A 22,258-nucleotide genomic window follows, 5' to 3' on the forward strand; every position below is an offset into this window, starting at 1 on the left:
AAGACCTGCACTGTTTGGACTAAAAATCAGCTCCAGGTCAGGGCGGTGTAAAACTTTACCTGTGTGAATGTCCTCGTCCTTTTAGTGTTGATGAGTTGACAGCACTCGGGTGGATCTGTAGGAAGCAACTGAGCCCTGGCAGAGTTGGTGCCTAAGCTCTCTGGTGTCTTGTGTTTGGGGAGAAGTCAAAGGGTAGAATATGGCCAACAGAAAAAAGGTAACTAATTATTTACTAAATGTCTAATTAATTTAATCTGACTATCAAACTTGCGCAACGTTATTCAGTGTTGTGCAATGACATTCAAAAAAATTCAAAAGCCCATCTGGCTGACACAATCAAGGTGTTTGCAAGCTCTAACCTTGGCCCTCTCTCTGGCAAGGTTAGCATTTTGGCTCAGGCAGGTCCCAAAGGCTGTTTGCTAGGGCAAGGAACTTCTGTGCAGAACACAAAAATTTTACAGTTTGTCAGCAAAATGTTGTATAGCCAGATTTAGGAATGTCACACTTCTCTGTGGATTGCACGCACGTTTGCTGCGTGGCTGTAATGACACTCGGATGCTGGTGTTGTCATCAGGTCACCTTCTGCATTCCCCAACTTCTGTGTGAGCAGGCTGTGATCAGGAATTTCTGGCACTGCCATCACAACAGCCAGCCTAAAGGGCTTTGCAATTAAGACCATCCTCCCTGGACTGGGCACGGAGACTCCTAGAAGTGCTGCAGTTGAAATTTCCCTTTTTCCAGTTCATTAACACTGGCTGGCTCATCCCGACCCCCATGAGAGGAGTTTGGGCTTGTGCACTGTTTCTCCTCTAGGCTGTGTATCCCAGCTCTTGCAGCTTAATATCCTCTCAACTACTCCAGCTGGTCTCCAATCTAAAGTACCCCCTTCCATCTCCCACCATCACAGGCAGGCTTCTTCTCCCAGGGTACAGGCTGTACTGTGCTCAACACCAAACTCTCCTCCTCCTCGTCAGCTAGTGAAGCGGCAGCTCCTGCCATGTTTTATGCCTGGCACCCTGTCATCCCTGGCTTGCTTCACCTGCTCATGGAGAACTCAGCAGAGAGGATGGGCTGGGATGCAGGGCTGGGGGTGGGTCTGGGCCATCCCTGGGCCGTACAGTGCTTTGGAGGCACCCAGACGCTCTCAGGAGGCAGCACGATCATAAACGTCTGTGGTACCCATGGTGGCATCCCTCGCCCCCTGCCTCATCCCTGCTGCATTCCAGCTGGAGACGAGGCTGTGAACGGGAGCTTTCCCTCCCACCACTGCCAGGAAGAACGTCATACTCATGCATTCACCCCCGTAGACGAGTGGGATGTGTCCCTGGGCTCCCCTGCAGCCAGAGGCAGCCCGTGGGAGGAGGCACGGAGCATGAGGAGTGCTGCTGCATCTGTGGTCATTGCCCGGAGCTGAGCTGCCACAGGCTGTTGCACTCCCACTTCAGTCCTTCCTTCCCTTCCCAGAGCAGCTGCCACGGGATGCGAGTGCACCAGGAAGATGCTGCTGCTTTGTGTCACTGGGAACCGGCAGGGTGACATGGGGGCTGTGCTGCTGGGCCAGGGCCTCTCCTGCCACTGCTGCCTTCCCCTGCCTGCCTTTCAGGCTTGTGACCCACTCTTGCTCCTCTGCCATCACTCACGTCTCACAGAGCCAGTCAGGCACCTTGAGAAGGGGTGAGCAAATGCCTGGGTGTGCCTGGTGGACACTGGGCAGGGTACCGCTCATCTTTCCCATGGCCACCCACATCCAATCCATGTCTGGCAGACAGCACTGGGGAGGAAGCGGAGCAGCTCCCACACAGCTGAGAAGGACCAACCAGGGTGGCACTTGTCCCCAAACCCCCAGGCTGCAGAAGCCCTCCAAATGTAGCTACTTTGGTGACATTTCTGTCCAGGGGAGGGGCCTCAGTGCTGAGCCCTGTTGTGGGAAGGGGACCTGGACTGCTGAACTCCTTACTGTGCTTCCTCCAGAGCCCCAAGCGCTCTGCACAAAACCCCTTCCAGTGCAACCACCCACGGCTGATATTTTCTCCAGTACGCCTGTTGGCAGGTAAGGTTTCCCTCCAGCACTGAGGGCTGCATCTTACCCACGAAGGCATGTGGCTTGAGTGAATCACAGTGAATGAGCTGGGAGCAGAGAACCCTGGAAGGACCACTGGGGTCTGAGCTTGGATGGATGAACTCAGCACATGTCTGTGCCTGACACTGCAGGCAGCCACATTTCCTGTCCCAGGGCACTGACCGCAGCCTGACCTCCCTAAGAGACACACGGAGAGGCCACACTTGTCCCCATAGGGTCCACGAGCTGGTGCTGGGATTCCCAGAAACACTGTCCCACAGCAGAATCGGAGGGAATTGTCCTTTCCCATGGCTCTGCAATGCACTGTGACTCCAGGCATGCCCTGGCTCTGACGGCCAGCCCCACGGGGCGGCCTGAGGAGTGGCCCTCTTCTCCCAAATAAGTCCTGGCAGGAGGGATGAGTCACCCTTCTGCAATATGGGTAATTTGCTGCTCACACAGAAAGTTTCTCGAGCTCATGGATGTACCTCCAGGCTGACCCAGTCCCCTTTCCGCTCTGCATGCACAAGGCAAAACAGAACTCTTAAAGGCAAAGCACGTTTAGTCTGCTGTTGTAGTTTCTTGATGAGCCTGCTTTTCTCTGAAATGATGCTCTGTATATGTTAGCACCTTCGTTTGGAACCTCCCTTTGCTCCAGCTTCAGGCAGTCCATATAATCAAATATACAATCCAGACAATTTCCCCATGCTCTCAGTTGTTTCCTACTTATATGTGCACCTGCAACAGCAGTGGACTTTCATCATTTCTAAGGGCTTGGAATTTCCTAATCATTCTGAGGGAGTGGCAGGAGTCATATTTTTCTTTGCTTCAACCTCAAGGTTTTGGGCTGCCTACTTTTCCTGTTACTGCCCAGAAAAAAATATTTCAACTTGTGTCAAAGTAAGAATGTTGTTCAGCCCAAATGGATAGGTTTTTTTTCCTTTCCTGGTTTGGATTTGCTAATGAAATAAATGTTGTTCTTTGGTGTGATGGTTTTTTGGTGTTTTTTTGTTTGTTTGATTGGTTGGTTTTTGGTTGATTGGTTGGCTGGGGTTCTTGTTTTGGTTCGGTTTTTTTTGTCTGGCTATTGTTCTTTTTTGATGGACATCAGACCACAGGAATATCTATTATTTGAGTAACTTGTCTTCCAATTTCCCAGATCTCTGTGTCCTCATCCATTTTGATTAACAACCCCTTAAACATTTCCTGGTAATCTCTAAGACAGTTTGAATAACACTGTACCACAAACCAGTCAACATATGGCTGTTCACAATACAAATGATGCTTTCTCAATACAAAAACCACTTTGAAATGTCTTAGCCACTTTTAGTGCATTTGATATGGATTTTATGACGCTTTAGGCCAAATATTGATAGCACGTCATATTCACTCATAAATCTATTTCACCACCACAACTTCCTCATGAAAAAACTATTAAGCTCATTAGAAAAGGTCTATTTTTCCATTAGATCATGTCACCTGGTATCAATGACATCACCACCTTTTCCAATGTGCCTGCTATTGCCCAACAGTGCTCCTGCCCTCATCAACAGATTAACAGCTCTGTGACCAGAGAGCTCACCCCTTAGGGAACAACTTTAATCATGAAGACTAATCACGAAGAATCGTTAAGGTTGGAAAAGACCTCCAAGGTCAGCTAGTCTTCACCAAGCACCTCCACCCCAACTAAACCATAGCACTGAGTGCCATGTCCGGTGATGGTGACTTCACCACTTCCCTGGGCAGCTTGTTTTGATCCTTAACTACCCTTTCAGTGAAGGAATTCTCCCTGATGTCCAGACTGAACCTGCCCAGGTGGAGCTCGAGGCCATTTCCTCTCATCCTGTCGTTAGCTGGCTGGGAAGGAGAGTCCAACTCCCCCCACCTGGCCACAGCCTCCTTTCAGGCAGTTGTAGCCAGTGATAAGGTCATTCCTGAGCCTCCTTTTCTCCAGGCTAAATATCCACAGCTCCCTCAGCTGCTCCTCATAGGACTTGTACTCTCCAGAGCCTTCAGCACCTTCATTGTCCTTCTCTGGACCTGCTCCAGCACTTCAGTGTCTTTCTCGTAGTGAGGGGCCGAGAACTGGAAACAGCACTTGAGGTGTGGCCTCACCAGTGCCCAGTGCAGGGAGAACAATCACGTCCCTGGTCCTGCTGCCACACTTTTCTTCATCCAGGCCAGGATGCCCTTGGCCTTCTTGCCCACCTGGGCACAGCTGGCTCACGTTCACCCACTCCTGACCAGCACCTCCAGGTCTTTTTCTGCTGGGCAGCTTCCCAGCCTCTCTGCCCTGGCCCGGAGCATTTCATGGGCTCGTTGTGACTCAAAGGCAGGAGCCAGCACCTGGCCTTGTTGAGCCTCCTGCAGTTGGCCTTGGCTCATGGATCCAGCCTCTCCAGATCCCTCTCCAGATCCTTCCTGCCCTCCAGCAGACCAAAACTCCCACCCAGCTTGGTGTCTGAGAACTCGCTAAGGGGGCACTCAGTCACCTATTCCACATCACTGAAACAGGACTGGCCCCAAGAGTGAGCCCTGGGGAGCTCCACTGCTGACTGACCACCAACAGGATGTAACTCCAGTCACCCCCTGGGCCTGCCCATCCAACCAGTCCTTAACCCAGTGAAAAGTTCACCAGTCCAAGCCCCATTCTTCCAGCCTCTCCAGGAAAATGCTGTGGGAGAAATTGACGCCTTAAGCTCTAGTTTTCGTATTTGCAGATTCTGTGCTGCCTAGGGATGTAGTTCTGAGCCTCGTATTAAGTGGAGTAAGCTCTCTTCACTGAGTAGGGAGACAAAACAAGTCCTTTTTCTCCGGAGAACCAAGGACACCTTTCAGGCCCAAAAGCACAAGCAACGGTGGACTGAAGGGAGGAACAAGAAGGATGGGACCTCGCAACTTGAAGCTGTAATTGGACTATTAAACCCCAATATGCAAATAGACCAAAACTTATGAAAGTGTAAGATCTCGTTACCGGGTAGCCATTTTTTGTGACGATTCTTGATCCACCCTGGGTGCAGCCTTGGTTGGGCTCCTGTCCTGCCCTGGGTGGATCCTGGAGGCCTTTCAATAAATACCTACTTTATTCTCTAGCTTTGTCCAGTCTCTGTTTCAGGTCAGCCTTCCAAGGCATCAAAATCAGAAAGCATAGCTTATTTCCAGTATTTATGTTTTATTTTGAAATAAATGGAAAAGAACCACTCTTTGTCCGGAGAGCTCTTTAGGCTATTCCTCCAAGAATTTTAGTGCAAGCCGGTTGCACTTAGCAGATATAAGACTGTGTGGATCATTCCCAGGGCTGTGTAGCCCCAGGCAGGGAGACACTCAGCTGTCTTTGCAATGGACACTGAGCTGCTGTTTATTTAAATACATAGTGTGTTTAATGTGCATCTGTGTTCCTTCCTGCTCTTCACAAGCTGTTTGCACTGGCTGCTTGAGACTTACTGGGAAATCCTCTGTTGAGCCAGGAGCTGTGGTGGGACTGCTCAGAGTGACCGTGTGCAGCCCATCAATCACCGTGTTTGCTCACAGCAGTGGTTGGCACAACCTCTCACTCGTGGGCCAATTGCTTCACCCTAAGACATAGAGGAGGAGGATGCATAAAGGGAGACAGGAAGAGAGTTGATGCGTCAGAAATTAAGTTGTCTTTATGTGCAGTGTGCAACAAACCCACTTCTCGTGCCTTCTGCACCCTAGCAACCCAGCTGCGCAGTGGCTCCTGTTCTCCAGCTTAAAAAAGCTCAACCCGTCAAAGACAGTGAGCTATCTCCTCCCTAGACAAGCACCGCAGGATGAGTTACAAGCTACAAAACGAAATCTTTCATCACTGCAGATGTAGTGAGATCTACTGTCTTAACCTCAAATGGACCTTTCTTGCTTCTTTACCTCTTATCTTTGCAGTGGCGGCTTAGCAGGATTAGAGATGCCATACCACAAGGCCCATGCCAGGGAACAAAAGCTAGAGCCTTATTGACTCTTGCAAAGCCCGGGGGAGGTTTTGTCAACGAGGTCATGGCTCTGTGTCCCAAGCAGCTTGCTGCTCTTAGCTGATGAGCTCTCTGAGCCTACTCACAAAAGGCAGCTTGGAAGCAGCAAGCATCTGTCCAGTGCCTGTCTCAAAGATGTGCCTGTTATTTAAGAGGTGACATCTGACAAGCCTGTGAACAGAGTGGCAAGAATCACGCTTTCAGGCTAAAGAAACAGAAAAGCAAGGACAAGCAGCTGCAGCAGAGAGACAGCACCTTTTCAAAGGCACCGTGTGATGCCAGCCTGCTGCATACAATGGCTGGGCTGGCTGGAGAAGAAGTAAAAGGCCTTCATGCAGCCCCAGCTTGAGGGGCAATTCTAAAAGGTGCCACGTACCAAATGAATCAGTCGGCCCTGATGTGCAGCTAGTTTAAACCTCACAAAAAAGGAGAAGAGGAAACGCTGACAGCAGTTGATCCTTGCATGAAGTTTCTTGACCTCTGTCTTGGAGGTGATTTGGACAAATAAAATTGTAAGGGGCAAACATCCAGTGTAGCAAAATTGTGGAATTACTACCCCGAGAGAATGTGAATTGCTGCAGAGACTGGTTGCAGAGGACTGCATTCCCTTTATAACAGACATGCAGAGGCTTCTGGAAAACAGTTGCTGCTTGCTGAGCCCTGTTTTGTAAGGACATCTTGCTATTCAAAATTTGTGTTGCAGGAGTGCTGAAAATCTGAGCAGACCTGAGTTTCACTGTGCCACAGAGGAAGGTTTAAAAAAAGATAGAGAAAGAGCTGTGAGCAAAATCTATGGCACATGGCACACAGCTGTGCCCTGCAGCTGATGCTCAGAGGGACAACATTTAATGCCTTATCATTTAGAAATATCTGCTTTTTCAAAAAAAGAGAAAATAATTGTTTCATGTTGTTACATTTTATCCTTCTGAACTTCTCAGCAGTAAGCAAGTGACTGAGATTTTAGTGTCTCTTCTGAAACCAGTCTTTCTGGTACTCCAGATGCAGGCTGGATGCCAAAGACTTAAATTACTGGCTCAGCTGGTGAGCCTCCAGTAAGCTGCTATCCCAAGGCACATTCATGCTTCAGTGTTTCAGCTAGAAATAAGTCTTAACACGAAAGGAAAAAATGTGGGCTGCTACATGTGTCTTGAATCAAGCCTCTAGTATATCCATAACTGGCTCGTCTAACACAGGATCCCTTGGATCACACAGGAATCTGACCAAGATCTACTGCAGCAATCCTAAATGGTCATCCACAGAGGACTTGTGGTCCTAAGGATGTAATGCAAAAATCCAAAGGAGATACTCCATTGGATAACCTTATAAATGGAGCCACAAAGTACATTATGGACCTGGACTTCCTCAGATCCAGTATGTTCAGCTCCAGGACACTGTCTCTGATCCCTGGAGAAACAAACCAGGTATCACACTGAAAGGAGTAGCAATGCTCAGTATTGTCATAGTATAATTTGACTGCCATGATGTACAAGGAGTTTTATATTTCATAAGTACAGAGTGTTTCTCTTATTTGTTTGTCATAAGAAATTGCAGTTTGTGACAAATTGTGTTTCCCCATTTTGTGAAATAATGCTGCAGTCCCAGTCAGCCCAGCTAAACCTGACCCACTGAAATCCAACATGAGATTACCACTCAGCCTAATTTCCCTAATGGACTTGTCTCACCTGGAAAGGATTGCCAGACACAGACCCTGGGTTGTTATACTAGAGCAACAGATGACCATCAAAACATGCCCACCATCCCATCAGCCAGCAAATCCTGCCTGGGCATTGCTTGTCCTCTCCCATTGTCACTGGGACAGCTGCACATCACTGCCATGGTGCCCTGTGCATTCACCTCTGCTCCATGGGGCATGCCCTGCCCTTGTGCTTCCACCCAACACTAGCTGTATTTCTCCCTGTCCTGTGAGCACCAGCATCTTGGGGTGCCTGTGAAGGAAGGGCCAAGCTGAGAAATGGGATGGAGACACGCTGGCTCACAATGGGAAAGGCTGGGGTCATGAGAACTGGAAGGGGAAAGAATAGCCTGTGATGCACAGAAGGGGCAGGAAGGTCTGTGAGGACAGGCCCCTGAGATGAGCCACAGGAAGGAGGAGGACACGTCCCACAGTGTCTGGACATGACAGTCCTCAGAAGCCCTGTCCAGCAGCCAAGGATCTCCAGGGACATTCAGCTGTCTCTGGAGGGAGCATCTGCATGTGCTCAGTGGCCTTGCTGACCTGCAAGGGAGGTCACAGCGAACTGAAAGCAGTGCTCCAGTGCTTTAGGACACTGTAGTAGGATCTCTAGAAGAACTGTGGCACACACAGGCTCCAAAATGATTCCTCAGCTTGGCAACACCCAACCATCCTTGCTGTCAAGATTCATCCATGGAGAATCACTAATATTTTGAGTAGGAGCAGCTCGAGATGTGCTCGAGAGCAGCATCCAAGTGCTCGAGATTCATCATGGAGAATCACTAATATTTTGAGTAGGAGCAGCTAAAAATAGTGCTAATATAACAAGGATGAGAGATGAATTTCAAAATGGAGCAAGAAAACCCAGAAGCCCCTCACTGTCACTATATACTCCCACAGCTTTCAGATATGCTTTGAAAAGCAAATGCTCTTGCTGTTTGTTAGGCAAATAAGCAAATTGCTTGTGACGGTGGCAGATGCCTGGAAGGCTTCATATTGGAGTGATTTCTTTTTGCCCTCTCTTCCTTCAACATACCTTGTTGCTCTCCATCTTTTAACCCTGTTTCTTTCAACCAAAATATGAGGCTGAGCTGCCAGCAGGTACGCAGAGCATCTGGTAAGCCATCACATCAAACCTTTCACTGGCCCTGAGCAGAACGGGCATCTGTCAGTTTCTAGAAGTCAGCATCAAGAAGACAACTCTCCCAGGCATTTTTTAGGCTCTCCCTCACCGTGCTGCAATTTCTGCTGTGAGCAGAGGGTCTGTCCCTTCTGATGTGAGCTTGTGCATCTGCAGCTCAATCCATCAATAAACCCTGCTAATCTGTAAAATTTTTAAGAACTTGTTGATGAGAGACAAGCAGAAGGCTCAAGAGAGGAAACAACCAAGAGCTCAGGCTGCCATGATATCCCGATCTTTGGTGCTCACACTCCCTCAGCTGGTGCAAAAGGTACTCCTGGCTGCAGGAGGATACACGCAGAGAAAAATATCTACTTGCACCTCACCAAATCAGCTGCCTAGGGACTTCTCAAAAGCTGCAGAAGCTCTGAGTTTAACCTTTTCTTAGGAAAAAAGGCCATTTCCCTCCCTTTGTGGAGCGCTCTGAACAGGGTGACCCCCTGCCCTGGTGCTGTCTGTCACCTGTGTCACACACATACTGACTCTCCCCACACTCTGCACAGCCCCTGAGCAATCCCTGCCCCTCTGTGAGTGTAATGCAGAGCAAGTGGCTCATTTAAACTCTCTGGATTGCTCCGCGGGTTTCAGGGGGTCCTGACCCCTCCTGTTCCAGTAGACAGGGGCGCCAGGGAAGCTACCTTGAAATCTGAGCTGTATTTAGAGTGACAGACAGCTGATGCAAAACAGACTTAAAAGGCAGTTTGGAAAAGATAAATTGGGTAGAGAGAGGCCTGGCTCACCCCTCCCACAGCCACAATAAAGTGCTTGATGTGTCCCTTCTCTGCACTTGATCACGTTCCTGCTGCCTGTGTTTCATATTATGCAACTGATTGACTTTGCAGGATGTGAGAACAGAGCGTCTCCTTGCTCCCTGATGTGTGCTAAGTGTGTTAGACTGGAAGGATGGAGCAGAAATCAAAACAGGCCCTGAAGCCTCCTGGTTTCCCTGCTAATCGCTGGTGCTCAGATCCTTGTGCTACAGTCTGAGGGCACCATCCTATGTTTTACTGGTCTGCAGAGCTGTTCTGCTACAACTTTCCAGTGAGCACTGGGATGCTTTCCTTACCAAACAGAAACTGTGCTCACAGACTTTTCTCTTTGAGGGTTAGTGAGCACCTCCCAAAGCAGACTCTGATCTGTGAGATGTGAAAGAAGGCAGCAGGAGGCACAGAAGCCAGCTGTCTTGTCAGCTGCATCCCCACCACACAAGGTTATAGTCTCAGGGGTGTAGCCAAGGGCACGACCTGCTGGAAAAGTGCCCTAACCCCTGAATGTGTGGCTCAAGGCATTTCTCATGAAGGCTCAGACTGCTCCCACTCAAGAATCCACTGCCCTAGAGCCAGCATATCCCACTGTAGCATCTTCAGCCTGGTGCCACATCCCCAGGGATGGTCCTCAGAAAGGACTTCCCACCATGATGCTTATACTAGGAGAGAACAGGGTCTGTCAACAGATGACACTCACATCGTGTACTCTCATGTCAAGGTACATCACTGTGATCTTGTTGAGCTTCTCAGAGTTGCTTTGCTGCACAAAATCTGGTGCTGACAAGAGTGGGTTTGCTGCTGTATTTTTCCATTTTCCTACATTCAGCTGTGGATTGCCTTTACTTACAGCTCCTGGATAATAGAGATTGAACCTCACTGTGCCTTTTAAATTCTCCAGTGTATGCATACTTGGCCCAAACCCCATCAGGGCAGTACAGGAGGCAGGCTGGACTCTGTCAGCAGCAGAGACCAAAGTAGGCTCAAATTTTGAAGAAATTATCTCTAAAATCCTGCTTGTCTTTGTTCTGTATGAGTCACACGAGGTAATATGCAGTATATAGGGGAATAGGGATAGCTCTAAAAGCAGGATTTTCTTCCCCCGCTGCAATTTCCCTCTCATATATTACCTAAAGTTGTTCATAAGAGGGAAGGGACAGGATATTCTACCCTCAGCCCTAGACCAACAGAATCTTGCAGCAAATAATTCAGTCTAACAATAATTCAGTCTGCTTGGTATCACAACAAAACAATAACAGATCTGGAACCCATAATCAGGTATTATATAAGGACATGGAAATTATTCTAAGCCAAAACTCCATCAGATTTTTATCCAGCTATTCTGTGTTCTGCAGCTGCTGATGCATTTTCAGTTAACCTGTTTCAGTACTGGTGCAGAAAAGTTACTATTTCGACCAGCCTCCACTGAGGAACTAACTGGCCTAATTATCCAGGGTTTGCAATTCAGTGAAGCAAATACTTTGTTTAGCAGCAAGTACATCAGATCAAACCTCCAGAGGCATGTCTGGAGACACTCTCAGTCTTCCCAATCAGTGCAGAATCCCTAGATATGCAGCCATGGTAGTGGCTGAACTAGGTAGTGCTGAACCTAGCACGTACAGAGTTTAGAAGCAGTTTAACTGCAGACTGGAGATGAGGAAAAGCATGGATATTTAGAACATGAGCAATCCGGCATTGGGAATGATGGGAGGGAGAGCAGAGTGTGCCATGCACACAGACAGGCAGCAGAAGGGCAGTGCAGGATGAATGGATGAGACACAGAAGCTCTATTCAACACTGCTTAGGTGGCTAAGCAGACAATTTTTTTTTCCCAGGAGGTAAAAGGCCACCAGGCTGGGACCATGCTGCCGAGAGCACAGGATAGTGTGCAGAAAAAGAGCCTTAATATATACACACTGCCCTTCCTGCCACCAACAGCACAGGCTAAACTCTTCAGAGCTGAGACTTATCTGCTTCTCCTAGTCTGGACATGTTTGCTTTCCTGGTGGCCCATCAGGAAAAGCAGTGGTGTGTGAATTGCTGCAACCTCCATGCCATTCTCTGAGTGGGACATGGGGTCTTGTGATGCCTTGTCTGTGTTGTGATCTGACCAGAATGCAGGTCTTTTGGTCATGCCATAAACACGTTCTTCAGTTTTACAACCAGGAATGGCATCCTAGAAACCTAGTGTTGGGAGGAATGCTCTACCTTATCAGTACAGGTCATTCTTACAATCCTCATTCTGTTGTTTTTTCCCCATTCTTTACCTAGGCTACAATTCAGGCTTCACTTCAGCCTTAATATTTCTGTTACAAATCTCTTACACATCTGCATGTGGGTTAATCACTGTGCTCTGTCTCCTTCAGACATTCAGTAAGAGGCTGGAAGATGGGTATTGCTCTTCAAGGAGGCTGCAGACTAACTGGAAGAAGTCCAGATTGCAGACCTAAAAGGTAAGATGGAAGAGTTTGTTCAATCTAGAAGTGGGCAGACCAAAGGGACACAGGGTAACGATGCATGAAGTACCTAAATATCACAGCCATAAAAGGCTACAGTTACAGAGAGGAAGATGATAAGCTGTTAGTGTGTCCATGCTGGGCAAGGACAAGAAATGTTTGTCCTCAATTACACCAAGTGAGGATTAGATTAGGCAGCAGACAAGATTTTTCCAGCTGTAAGATCATGAAGTACTAGATTGGATCACCTAGAGAAGGGCTTATAACACCACTTTGAAGAGCTCCTACTTTGAGTATAATTTATCTACCTCTGCCTTGGAGCTTGGTGAAGCTCTAGAGGGCCTTTCTGCACTCCTTCAGAGAGGTTTTTTTTTGGGAGATGGTAAAAAAGGAGCTTAAAGTTCAGCTTTGGTGGCTACATTTGTGGAGATTTGTGGCTGAATGTTGGGTGCATGGCGTGTCCTGATCCTGATGATCCCACCCGGCTGCCACAGGGACAAACACCCAGCTCTTGCTGATTAGCAGAGACCCGCTGGCTCTGTACAATCCTCACCTTCCCAATCTTTGTTACCTTTTGACCACTGCCATAAGCCAAGCTAGGCTGCACCATCAAAATGGTTCACTTTTTTTTTTTATTTTATTTTTTTTTTAGCTAAATGGATTTCCACCTACTCTGCAACCCTGGGGCAAAAGGAAGTTGAATTTCTGGCTGGAGACAGCAGCTCATAGTGACTAGTCCCAAGGGAAAAGATGATATCAGTGCTTCTGAGTTTCCAGTTAATTGTGTTTACTGAAGAATACATAACGTTAGAGTGCCTTGAGCTTTAGCCAAGTCTGTAAAAGTAAATAAAGACAATTCCAGCCTAATGTTAGAAAACTGACCCTTGGATTATTTCTGAGCTCACTTCTTCCAAGAGCTAGAATAAACCCCAGTGTGTATGATGTGAAACAAGGAGCACTGGACACATACCTTATTATTTCAGCAAAGAAATGTTTGCTGTAGGGAGAAGGCACCTCTTCTCCAGGTGACCGGCCAAAGACACAGCAGCCCCAAGCTCCCAGGGCTTGTCTGGTGACCCCTTTGCAGCTCAGCAGACTTCCAGTGACCTTCTCAGGAGGACGTGCTGCAAAATGTGCCGTGTAACAAGGCAGCAAGCAGAAGGGGAGATGCTCCTCAAAGGGGGACAAGGCAGGAGCTGAGGATGTCCCCAGCATTAGCCCTGTCCTCACTGAGGACATCATCCCACAGCACCCAAGCATAGCAGGTTGCACAGGGACCAACCAGCGGCCATCCACAGCTGCAGATGGCTCAGAGGAGGGGACATTTAGAGAGGCCTAGCAGGAGACGGGGTTAGAGAAAGACAAGCCTACAACAGAGCTCAAGACCTGAGTTTAAATGGAGCTCCTGGTCCATGAGCAGAGGGTGTGCCTGGGGTCCCAGGTGGGGCTGGTTGGGACAGCTGAGTGTGTTAGTGCCCTCAAGGGCTCTGATACACTGCCCTGCACCCTGAGCCTGCTCCCAGACAGCAGAGCCATCTCTGCCCTCCCATGAGGAGGTGTGCTCTGCCCAGAGGCTATGGCAACCATCGGGTACTGACCCGTTCCTCTGTGATCCCCCTGGCCAGTGGTGCCAGCTAGGGTCCTGCTGGCTCCTTCTGTGCTTTATGAGCATGCCTTGCAAATTGCTCACAGCAGCGCTAACATGGCCATTTCTGCCCAGTACAGCTCCATTAGCCAGCAGCTCTCTCATTGTTCTTTAATGATTCAAACCACAAAGCCATTTGTCATGCTACATCTTCATTCCCAGTGAGTAAAAGTCAATCAGTGTTTTCAACTTTGCTCTGAAACAGCCTGGCTCCCTCCTGCTTCTTTATGCTACCAGGAAACCATCTACAATAATGACTTCCTTGGATGTCTAGTGCTGTGTTGCAGTGAATTACAAGCTCTCTAAACTTCCCTCCCTGCGTACCAAACACCTTACATAGAAGCCATGATCTGCCGCCAGAAATTCCATGATGAATTGCGTTTTGAACTTTTGAACTTTGTCATGTCACTGCTTTTTAAATTTTAATCTTTATCCTCAAGAAAAGAAATATGATTTTGGCTTCCAGACCTTATTTCCTATTTTGAACATGTAAATCTTAATCCTGCCTTAATAGAGGAATAAACCCTTGAAAAACAAATGCTCCAAAAGATCTGCAGAGTCAAAGCATGTGGTAGTCTTGTGGCTGTCAGTGAGCTCTGGTGGCCTGCTGTCACCCCAGGGCCCTGGGCAGCACCTGGTCACACAGCCCAGGCTCCCTGTGAGTGATGGGCTGCAGCCCACAGGGGCTTCAACCAAGGGGCTTTGCAGAAGCAAATCAGCTCCAAACACAAGCTCAGAGTCTCCTGTATTTGTCTATTAGGATGTAATAAGGCATTAAAACTTGACTGGCACATGATAATGGTATTAGAGCTGCAATGGTTTTAAAATTAAAAGACAGTTATGTTCCTAAAATGAAAAATTCAAAACTAGTGTTTTCTATCATGTTGAAATTTTGATTTGAAGGAATAGCGATTAATCAGAGCTAATTGAAATGAAATAAGATTTTAAAAAATAATTACTTAATTGCCTGGCCATTTTTAATTAAAGAAAGCAATTCAGTTATTAAATAAAATCAGATGTGCTTAGGTTCATTGCTGGTTAGCAGTGAGTTTATACATCTACATCATAGAATCCTGGAATGGTTTGGGTTGGAAGGCTTGTCATACCACCTTCTCGTGAGCAGCAGATTCACAGCAGGTGAGTGGCATGCCTGAGCTCCTTAGCTGAAATTTCCTACCCTCCACACATGTCGGCATCCTCCCTTCCATGTTGTGGAAGAGCTGCGAATGTCCTATTTGTGGATATCCCCCCTTGGGCAGTTTGTAGTGTATCACCTGCCTCAGAAAGCCCACACAATAATTTGTGCTCTGTGACTCATCAACAGGCAGAGATGTGGGCTGGCCTTTGAGACCGTGGCACCCTTTCTGGCACCTCGTGGGGCAAGCTCCATGCAGTGCCAGGCTCCTGGTGCTCTGCTGAGTGTGCTCCCTGGCACCCAAGTCTCCTGGCTGGATGGGGCTGGCCCTGGGAAACAGCCCATGGGGCACAAAGCAAAGCCTGAGTCACTTTTGGGGAGAGCAGCCGCTGTTTGGATGGGGCCGGGCACGTGCGCAGGGAAGTGCTTGGGAAGGTTTTGCTCATCTCTGATTCAGCCTTGAAAGCAGCTGGCAAAAGTCACCAGGCCTGGCTTCAGGCCCAGTTCACACAATTAGAAGAGTATTAGCTGAACTTAATAGGAAAATCAACATTAAGCAGATCGGAGCTGGTACAGTTGTTAAAGACTGTGTAGTGTTTTTCCCTGGCAGAAGCCCAGGCTAATGGAGGGCTTCCAGTGCCCAGAGCAGCCTCCAAATGAAGGCTTAATTGGCCTCTGAAGCCACTCATATAATTACAAACACTTGTAATGAAGCATGAAAAATACAAGAGCCTGGGTCTGGGACATGGAGGGAAGAAATTACCTCATTCATCTCAGAAAACAAAGCAAAGCTGCTTTACCTTCTTCCTTACATTGAAATCTTCTTCCCAGCTCCTGCCTGGACAGGCAGACTTCTGTCAGGTGCTAATTTCCAGGGCAGTGTTAAGACTGAGAGGAAATCTAACACAAGACAAAACTTCTGCCTTCTCCTGGCTGTGGGGGACACTTCTCCAGGCCCTTCACCCCTAAGGTGTGGGGTGGACATTGGGATGGACTTTGACTGCCCACTGCTGGTGTGCACAGCACAGCCCTGTCTGCAGCAACACAGCTGATTTGGCAGAGGATTTTTTGTTTGATTCTGCCATAACTTCAGCTAAATGCCCCCTTGATTTCTGTTCAGCAGCTGCTCCCTGGAACACAAGCCCTTTGCCCATTACTCAGGCACAGCAGCAGCATCTGTAGCACCTGGTTGAGCCAGAGCCACACGCGACCTGCCAAACCGGGGCGCTGCAGCTGCTGGAGCATGTGTCCCAGAGCAAACTGGTGGAGAGTCCAAAGTACAGCTCCTCAGCTGCTATGCTTGGCTGAGGCAAAGATCAATGGGGTTTGTGCTGATTGTTGGTCTACGATTTTCTAGTTCACTGGAGGCAATATGTTAGCTTGTTTGTTTTCAGGAAGACTCTCAAGCCTTACTGACAAGACTCTCAAGCCTAACTGAGGTCTGGAAGGGAGTCAGAACCCGTCTGCTCCAACACTCACAAAGAGAAAGGAGAGATGGGACATCCTGTATCCTTTCTATCCTGGTCCCACTAAAAGGAAACTTCAATCAGGAATGTTAGGAAGGATCCAGAGGCAGTCCAGCTTCAGTCAAGAAGGCTTCCTCCCTGTACATACAAGCAAAACAGCTGTACCAGCACCACACCCAGCCTTGTCCAATTAGCCATGCCATCATCCCAGCTAATTAGCCTATTCAGAGCTTTGCAAAGCAGCAGCAATATTGCTCATTCTTTCAGTATCAGTTCAGACCACACTGCACCATTTCACCTTATATTTTATCCCAGTGTTTATCACTAAGGCCAGGGTCAGGAGCTGTGTGCAACCATCACCCACACCTCTGTTGCCAAAGCTCACAGCTGCTACTGAAGGGAGAGGAAAAATTCAGGAGAAAAATTCCGGTGATCTTGCAAGGAAGGGAAAGGGGTGGCACAGGGACTGGCCACAGAGGGTGGCCAGAAGGGAGGCATCAGTCAGCTGAGTGCCTGCTGTAGGGTAGATAGACACCACTGAGCATCACTTTGGTGCAGGCTGGTTTTCACCACACCCCTTGTGGGATTTGAAGGCTCATGGCCCTACACACACCTTGGCCTTGCCTCTTGGACCCTGCATCCCTCTCTTTGGAGAGCTCTGGTGTTCCTTTCTCATGTGCCAACACACACCTCACACAGCGTCCACACAAAGCCTTTGTGTCACTTGGACTGGGCATGAAAGATAAGAAATTTCCATCCTCTCCAGGAAACTGATTTCAGTTGGACTTACTCAGCCTCCTGTCACTGCTGTGGCATACATCTGCAGTTACACAGTGAGAGATGTATTTTTTTTTCATATGTTTAACACGGTTTGCCTGCACATTCTGTCTAAGAATTCTAGCCCTGCACAGGCCAGACTGTGTAAGAAATTCTGCAGGATAATTTCACACGTAGCATTTGTGATTGCAGGAGGCATCAGCCAATCTGCTGAAGCAGACAGTATTCAAGCAAAGGGAGAGCATCCTCTCCCATCCAGGAAGATGGTGATTAACAGCCACAGTTTCCCTGGCACAATCTGGACACAGCGCCAAAGCAGTTACTTTTTTCCTTGCCTTTGCTGGGTTTTACTTTAACAGCTAAAATGCTAGCATTTGATCAGATCATGCTCGGCTAGAGCAAGACCTATGATAGGCTTAACTGCCCTCAAGTGATGATAAGCAGAAAGTGCAGATAAATAATATACCTGAAGAGGAGCACGTTTTGCAGTAGGCTGAGTGAGACTTCAGAGAGGTTCATGTGTGCACATGAGGCTTTCCCCTCACATTTCCTACGCACAAGCCCGGGATTTTGCTTTGAAGTATCTGCTCTGACTGCCCCAAGGGCTTGCTGGGGTTCCCTGTTTTCAGCTCTGCTCAGATAACCATCACACCAGCTAAATGAGTGCAGCACGGCAAGCACTGAGGCAAAGCAGTGCCAAATGATCCTCCAGAAGCCAGGGAAGGACCCCAGCTCCCAGCCCCCCTGGTTTTTTACAAGTGACATGATGCAGGCTCCTGTACACACTCAGCTGCCAGATAATGACTCCAGGTGCAAACATCAAGAGAACATTTGTGTCTTTGGCCACGTCTGCACAGCCCGGATACAAAAGTAACAGAAACAGAAATAAACAGGGCCTGTGCCATCAGCACAAATGGAGATTTGTCACTGATGGGTCTGTCACTGGAAGAGGGTGACCAGAAAAGCGGTGCATGATCACTCAGCTCTAGACACTGGCGATCCATCAGAAGTGAGCAGGTGACAAGAGCATCCAGATAATTCTCAGCAGGAACAGAAGGGTTCTCTGATACAGATGATCTGAGTTTGGCAGAGTCATGAGGGTCAACCCTTTTGCCCCCCAGGCAGTGACAAGGATCTTCACATTGTGACACATGTCTGGGATGAGTTGGTGTGAACCAGGCAGCAAAACTGCAGGTACAAAGGGAAGTCTGAAAGGAGGTTAGAGCCAGGTGGGGTTCAGCCTCTCCTCCCAGGCTACTTGTGATAGGACCAGAGAACAAAGTTTTTAGCTGTGCCAGTGGAGGTTTAGATTGGGTATTAGGAAGAATTTCTTCACAGAAAGGGTGACTGGGCACTGGGATGGGCTGCCCTGGGAGGTGGTGGAGTCGCTGCCCCCGGAGATGTTTGAGGACTGGACATGGCACACAGTGCCATTTTTGGAGTGACAAAGTCATGTTGGGTCATGGACTTGCTGATCTCAGAGGTGTTTTCCAACCCAATTGATTCTGTGTGACTCAGCAGGGATCTGCTGGAGGTGTGGGATGGACACATGGGGGTACCAAAGGTGCTCTTTCTGCTTGCTGCACGTCTGAATCAGCTCACAGAGAGCTCTAAACCTCGGGAGAAACTTTGGCAGGGCAGGCTGTGGCTAAACCACCTCCAGAGAAGAAACAGAGTGTGCTAAAGAAAGGGAGGAGAGTGGGAGGGCCGCGAGGAGCTGTGCCCAGCACGACACCGGGAGCTGCGGTCCCTTGCCCCTCCAAGGCTGCACCTCAGCCTGTGCCCTGTGCCCTGTGCTGGAAATCAGGCTCTGTGTTTCCTGGGAAAACCCAAAGGACTGACTGCTTGCACCAGGGAAGAACCTGGGAAGAATATTTCCAAAAGATCAGACTATTGCACTGATTTGTTAGTCCTTAAGAAAGGCTGAACCCAGCCCCCCTCTCCAGCGTGAGCTGAGGAGGATGGAAGGTACCAGCAGCAGAGGGACGCACACAGGTCTTTTGGGTTTGTCTGGAGAGCCCGTGGGATGTTGATTCCCAAGCCGAGGTGTTCATGTCCCCTTTTTGCGAGGGAGAAGGGACATGTCAGAACTTTTCCAACAGAGGGAGCACCGGGACAGCCGTGGATACTGTCAGCCATCACTTGAGGTGCCTTATTTTGGCGCTGGAAGAGCTGGGTGCCCATAAATCTATCCTCTGGGCAACATATATCTACACTGTCAGGATGAGGCTGGAATTTGATAATCAGAAAGCAAACGTTTTAGTCTTGGAGACCATTCTGGGTTAAAAAAAAATTACTTAGCCTCAGTGAAAATCTCTAAATTAGGATTTGAAAGGTGCTTGTGGATGAAGTAAAGCAAAAGGTCTGCTGATCTGCACACCTTCCCTAGGAATTACAAAAAACTGGCTTGTGGTCACTGCAAACTGGAATGGAAATTGTTTCACACATGCCACAAGGATACATTTCAGATCTACGGTCTATCCTCAGGCAATCTGTGCAACAGATGAAGGGCAACTTTTGTTTTAGGTTGCTGACCACAGCAATATCAAACTCGTTGAAGTTTCATGTTTATCATATTGACAGCACAAGCTGATAAATGATCACCTGTTTTCACTCAACAGAGGGACTAGAATAGCTCCCTTGCATTCTAAACTGCAAATATCGTGGTTTCCTCTCTTTTGAGGAAGCATTTTTGGCAAGCTTTGCAAAACTGATTTTTGTGATTCCAGTTATTCTAGCTGTGGCAGAAAAACACAGAGGCGACAGACAGGAGCAGCAGATTGGGCCTGATGAGAATCTGGTGTGAAAACCACAGGTCACCAAGGACAACTCATGCCAAAGCTAAGAAGTGTATCATCAAACCCACAATAATTATGAACCATGCCATGACTCAGGCTAAAAGCCTGAAAAATTCGGGGAATGGATAGTGCCCAAATGGCAAGGTCTTCTGTCATGGTCATAACAGCACGCAGTGGCAGTGAGGAATTCATCAAATCCACTCTGCTGCCTAGAGTGCAGAATGAAGGATGAGTTCAATTGTTTCTGCTGTTGCTGCTCACATCTGCTGGGTCCCAAAATGTCTCAGATCTTTGTCAGATCACATGTTCACACTATGAATGAGTCAGATAAGATTTCTTGCACGACTGGAATTAAACAGTCACACAAGGACTTTACTGGAGCAAAGCCTTATCTCTGCTGTGCCTGAAGCTTCCCTGAAGGCTCTCTAGGATCCACAGTCCCCAGCCTCTCACTCTGTTAGGTAACCAGCAAGTTTTCTTTTAGGGCTCCTGCAAATCTGAAGGAATTGGAAGGCAGTTTCAGGAAAGCTACTGGTACCCTGATGCCCGGTGACGGAAGGCTTTTGTTGGAAATTCTGGTATTACCAAAGAGGAAGAGAGTCTATGACTGGTAAAGATGACAAGGAGTGTCCCTGCCTCGAAGCCAAACTCCTCATTAAATTTCTAAGTTTGGGAGTAGGAAAAGAAAACTACTACTGCAAAACTTTCATAATCTAGGAAATAAAACTGTCCCAGCTTACATTTTAGAATACAGCTTTTTTCAATCCTCAGGAATCAGTTGAACCTTCCTGGAAAATTTCTCAGTCATTCTGAAGATTGCACTGAAATGTGATGTAACATTATTATTTTTACCTAATATTCGTGATGAATGTCTTTGGGTAATTACTGAAGAGAAAAATCAGAGTGATGTGTAGCGTTTGTATCTTCAGATGCTGTCTTCTTCCGACAGACTTGAAGATAATATATTTACATATTCCTATGGAAGTTCAGCTATATATTTTCAAGGGTTTTTGGGTACCAATTTTTTACTGCTCTGATGGGAAATCCACCACACCACTTGTAAGCCCTAGGACAATTTGCCTCAGTTAAATCAGGGTGGGACAACAAAGTGTTATCAGAAAGAATAACAATAAAATATAAAAAACATATAAGCTGAAAAAAAAAAAAATTGTGGAATCACTGTGAAGGTTTGACAATGCCTGTCCTGGTAGCTCAGCCTGGGCAGCAGCATCCTGAGATATTGCTGATATTCTGGCTGGAAAAGCAGGGTAAGGACATACCAGGCATTGAGCATGTTGGCTCTGCTTAAGCTACCTGGTGGTTCAGCAATAGTGGGCTCAGTCCTGATGCAACAGATTTTATTCCCTTGTGTGCTGTAGGGAGATAGATTTTATGGTTTATAGTCAGTATTAGCAGTCACAGCCCTCTTGTACATGACCAAGCAACAGTCCCACACCTTTCCCAGAAGGACCAGAAAACTCTGAGCCCGATACTTGCTGCTGTTTGCTCCATTGCCATGGGCTGATAAAATCTCTCTCTTAAAAAAACCCTAAACCACAAAGCCCAAGACCAGGTTGTCATGTGAGGAGTCCTTCCGGGTTTCTGTAAAACAGAAATAAATCCAGTAGTGCAGAACTCCAGTAGGAAGGATATTTTGGGCAGGATTTAGAGAACATTCCTGCCTTCAGCATTTCCTGTGAATACCACACTGCAAAACCCCACATTTTGAAAGAGGCCCGTGAGTGTGGAAGCCTTTCCGGAAGCTGGTCATTAACACGCCACCGTCTAATGAGCATTGATGTCAGGGCTGGCTGCAAACACGGCGGGCTTCAGCCGAGGAAGCGGCTGCCTGAAGATTAATGGTGACAGTGATGTGTGCCACATGGGAACAGCACTAATCAGACAGGCAGGAAATGAATACGCCTGAGAACTTTGCAGACTCACTTTCCAAAAAAAAAAAAAAAAAAAAAAAAAAGAAAAGAAGTAAACAAGCCTGTGCAGCGCTTGAGTTTTCATCGGGGATGGCTAAAAAAAATCCTTTTTGCGAGGCCTGACTGGCAGACCCCATAAGCTAAGTGTAAGGTTCCTGTTTGCAGTGCTTCTCATCTGAAGCAACGCAGTTTTGTATCCTTCCTTTTAAACAGCAGCAGCAAAGGAGGGTTTTTCAACGAGAGTTGTGTGCAGGTGTCACAAGGATTGTCCTTATCTAACTGAAGAATCTCTCATGCCAACCTTCTCCCTTGGGATGCATCTTCTAAGGGCACCGCTAAACTAAGTCCCGAATTAGCAGACAACAAAC

The 22,258-nt window shown here is 47.8% G+C and overlaps 1 protein-coding gene across 1 annotated transcript in view; it reads left to right on the forward strand.

Moving 5' to 3' along the window:
• LOC136364816 (regulator of G-protein signaling 5) overlaps positions 1 to 13,015 on the forward strand; it is a 37,320-nt gene extending 24,305 nt beyond the window's left edge. Inside the window, exons 6-7 of the mRNA XM_066324901.1 lie at positions 12,049 to 12,135; positions 12,791 to 13,015. Of these exons, the coding sequence (XP_066180998.1) occupies positions 12,049 to 12,132 (84 nt within the window). The 3' untranslated portion in view covers positions 12,133 to 12,135; positions 12,791 to 13,015. The remainder of the gene's footprint in view (positions 1 to 12,048; positions 12,136 to 12,790) is intronic.
• Positions 13,016 to 22,258: the final 9,243 nt, after the last annotated feature.

The sequence above is a fragment of the Sylvia atricapilla genome, chromosome 9, assembly GCF_009819655.1.
Source record: "Sylvia atricapilla isolate bSylAtr1 chromosome 9, bSylAtr1.pri, whole genome shotgun sequence".
Taxonomy (NCBI): Eukaryota; Metazoa; Chordata; class Aves; order Passeriformes; family Sylviidae; genus Sylvia; species Sylvia atricapilla.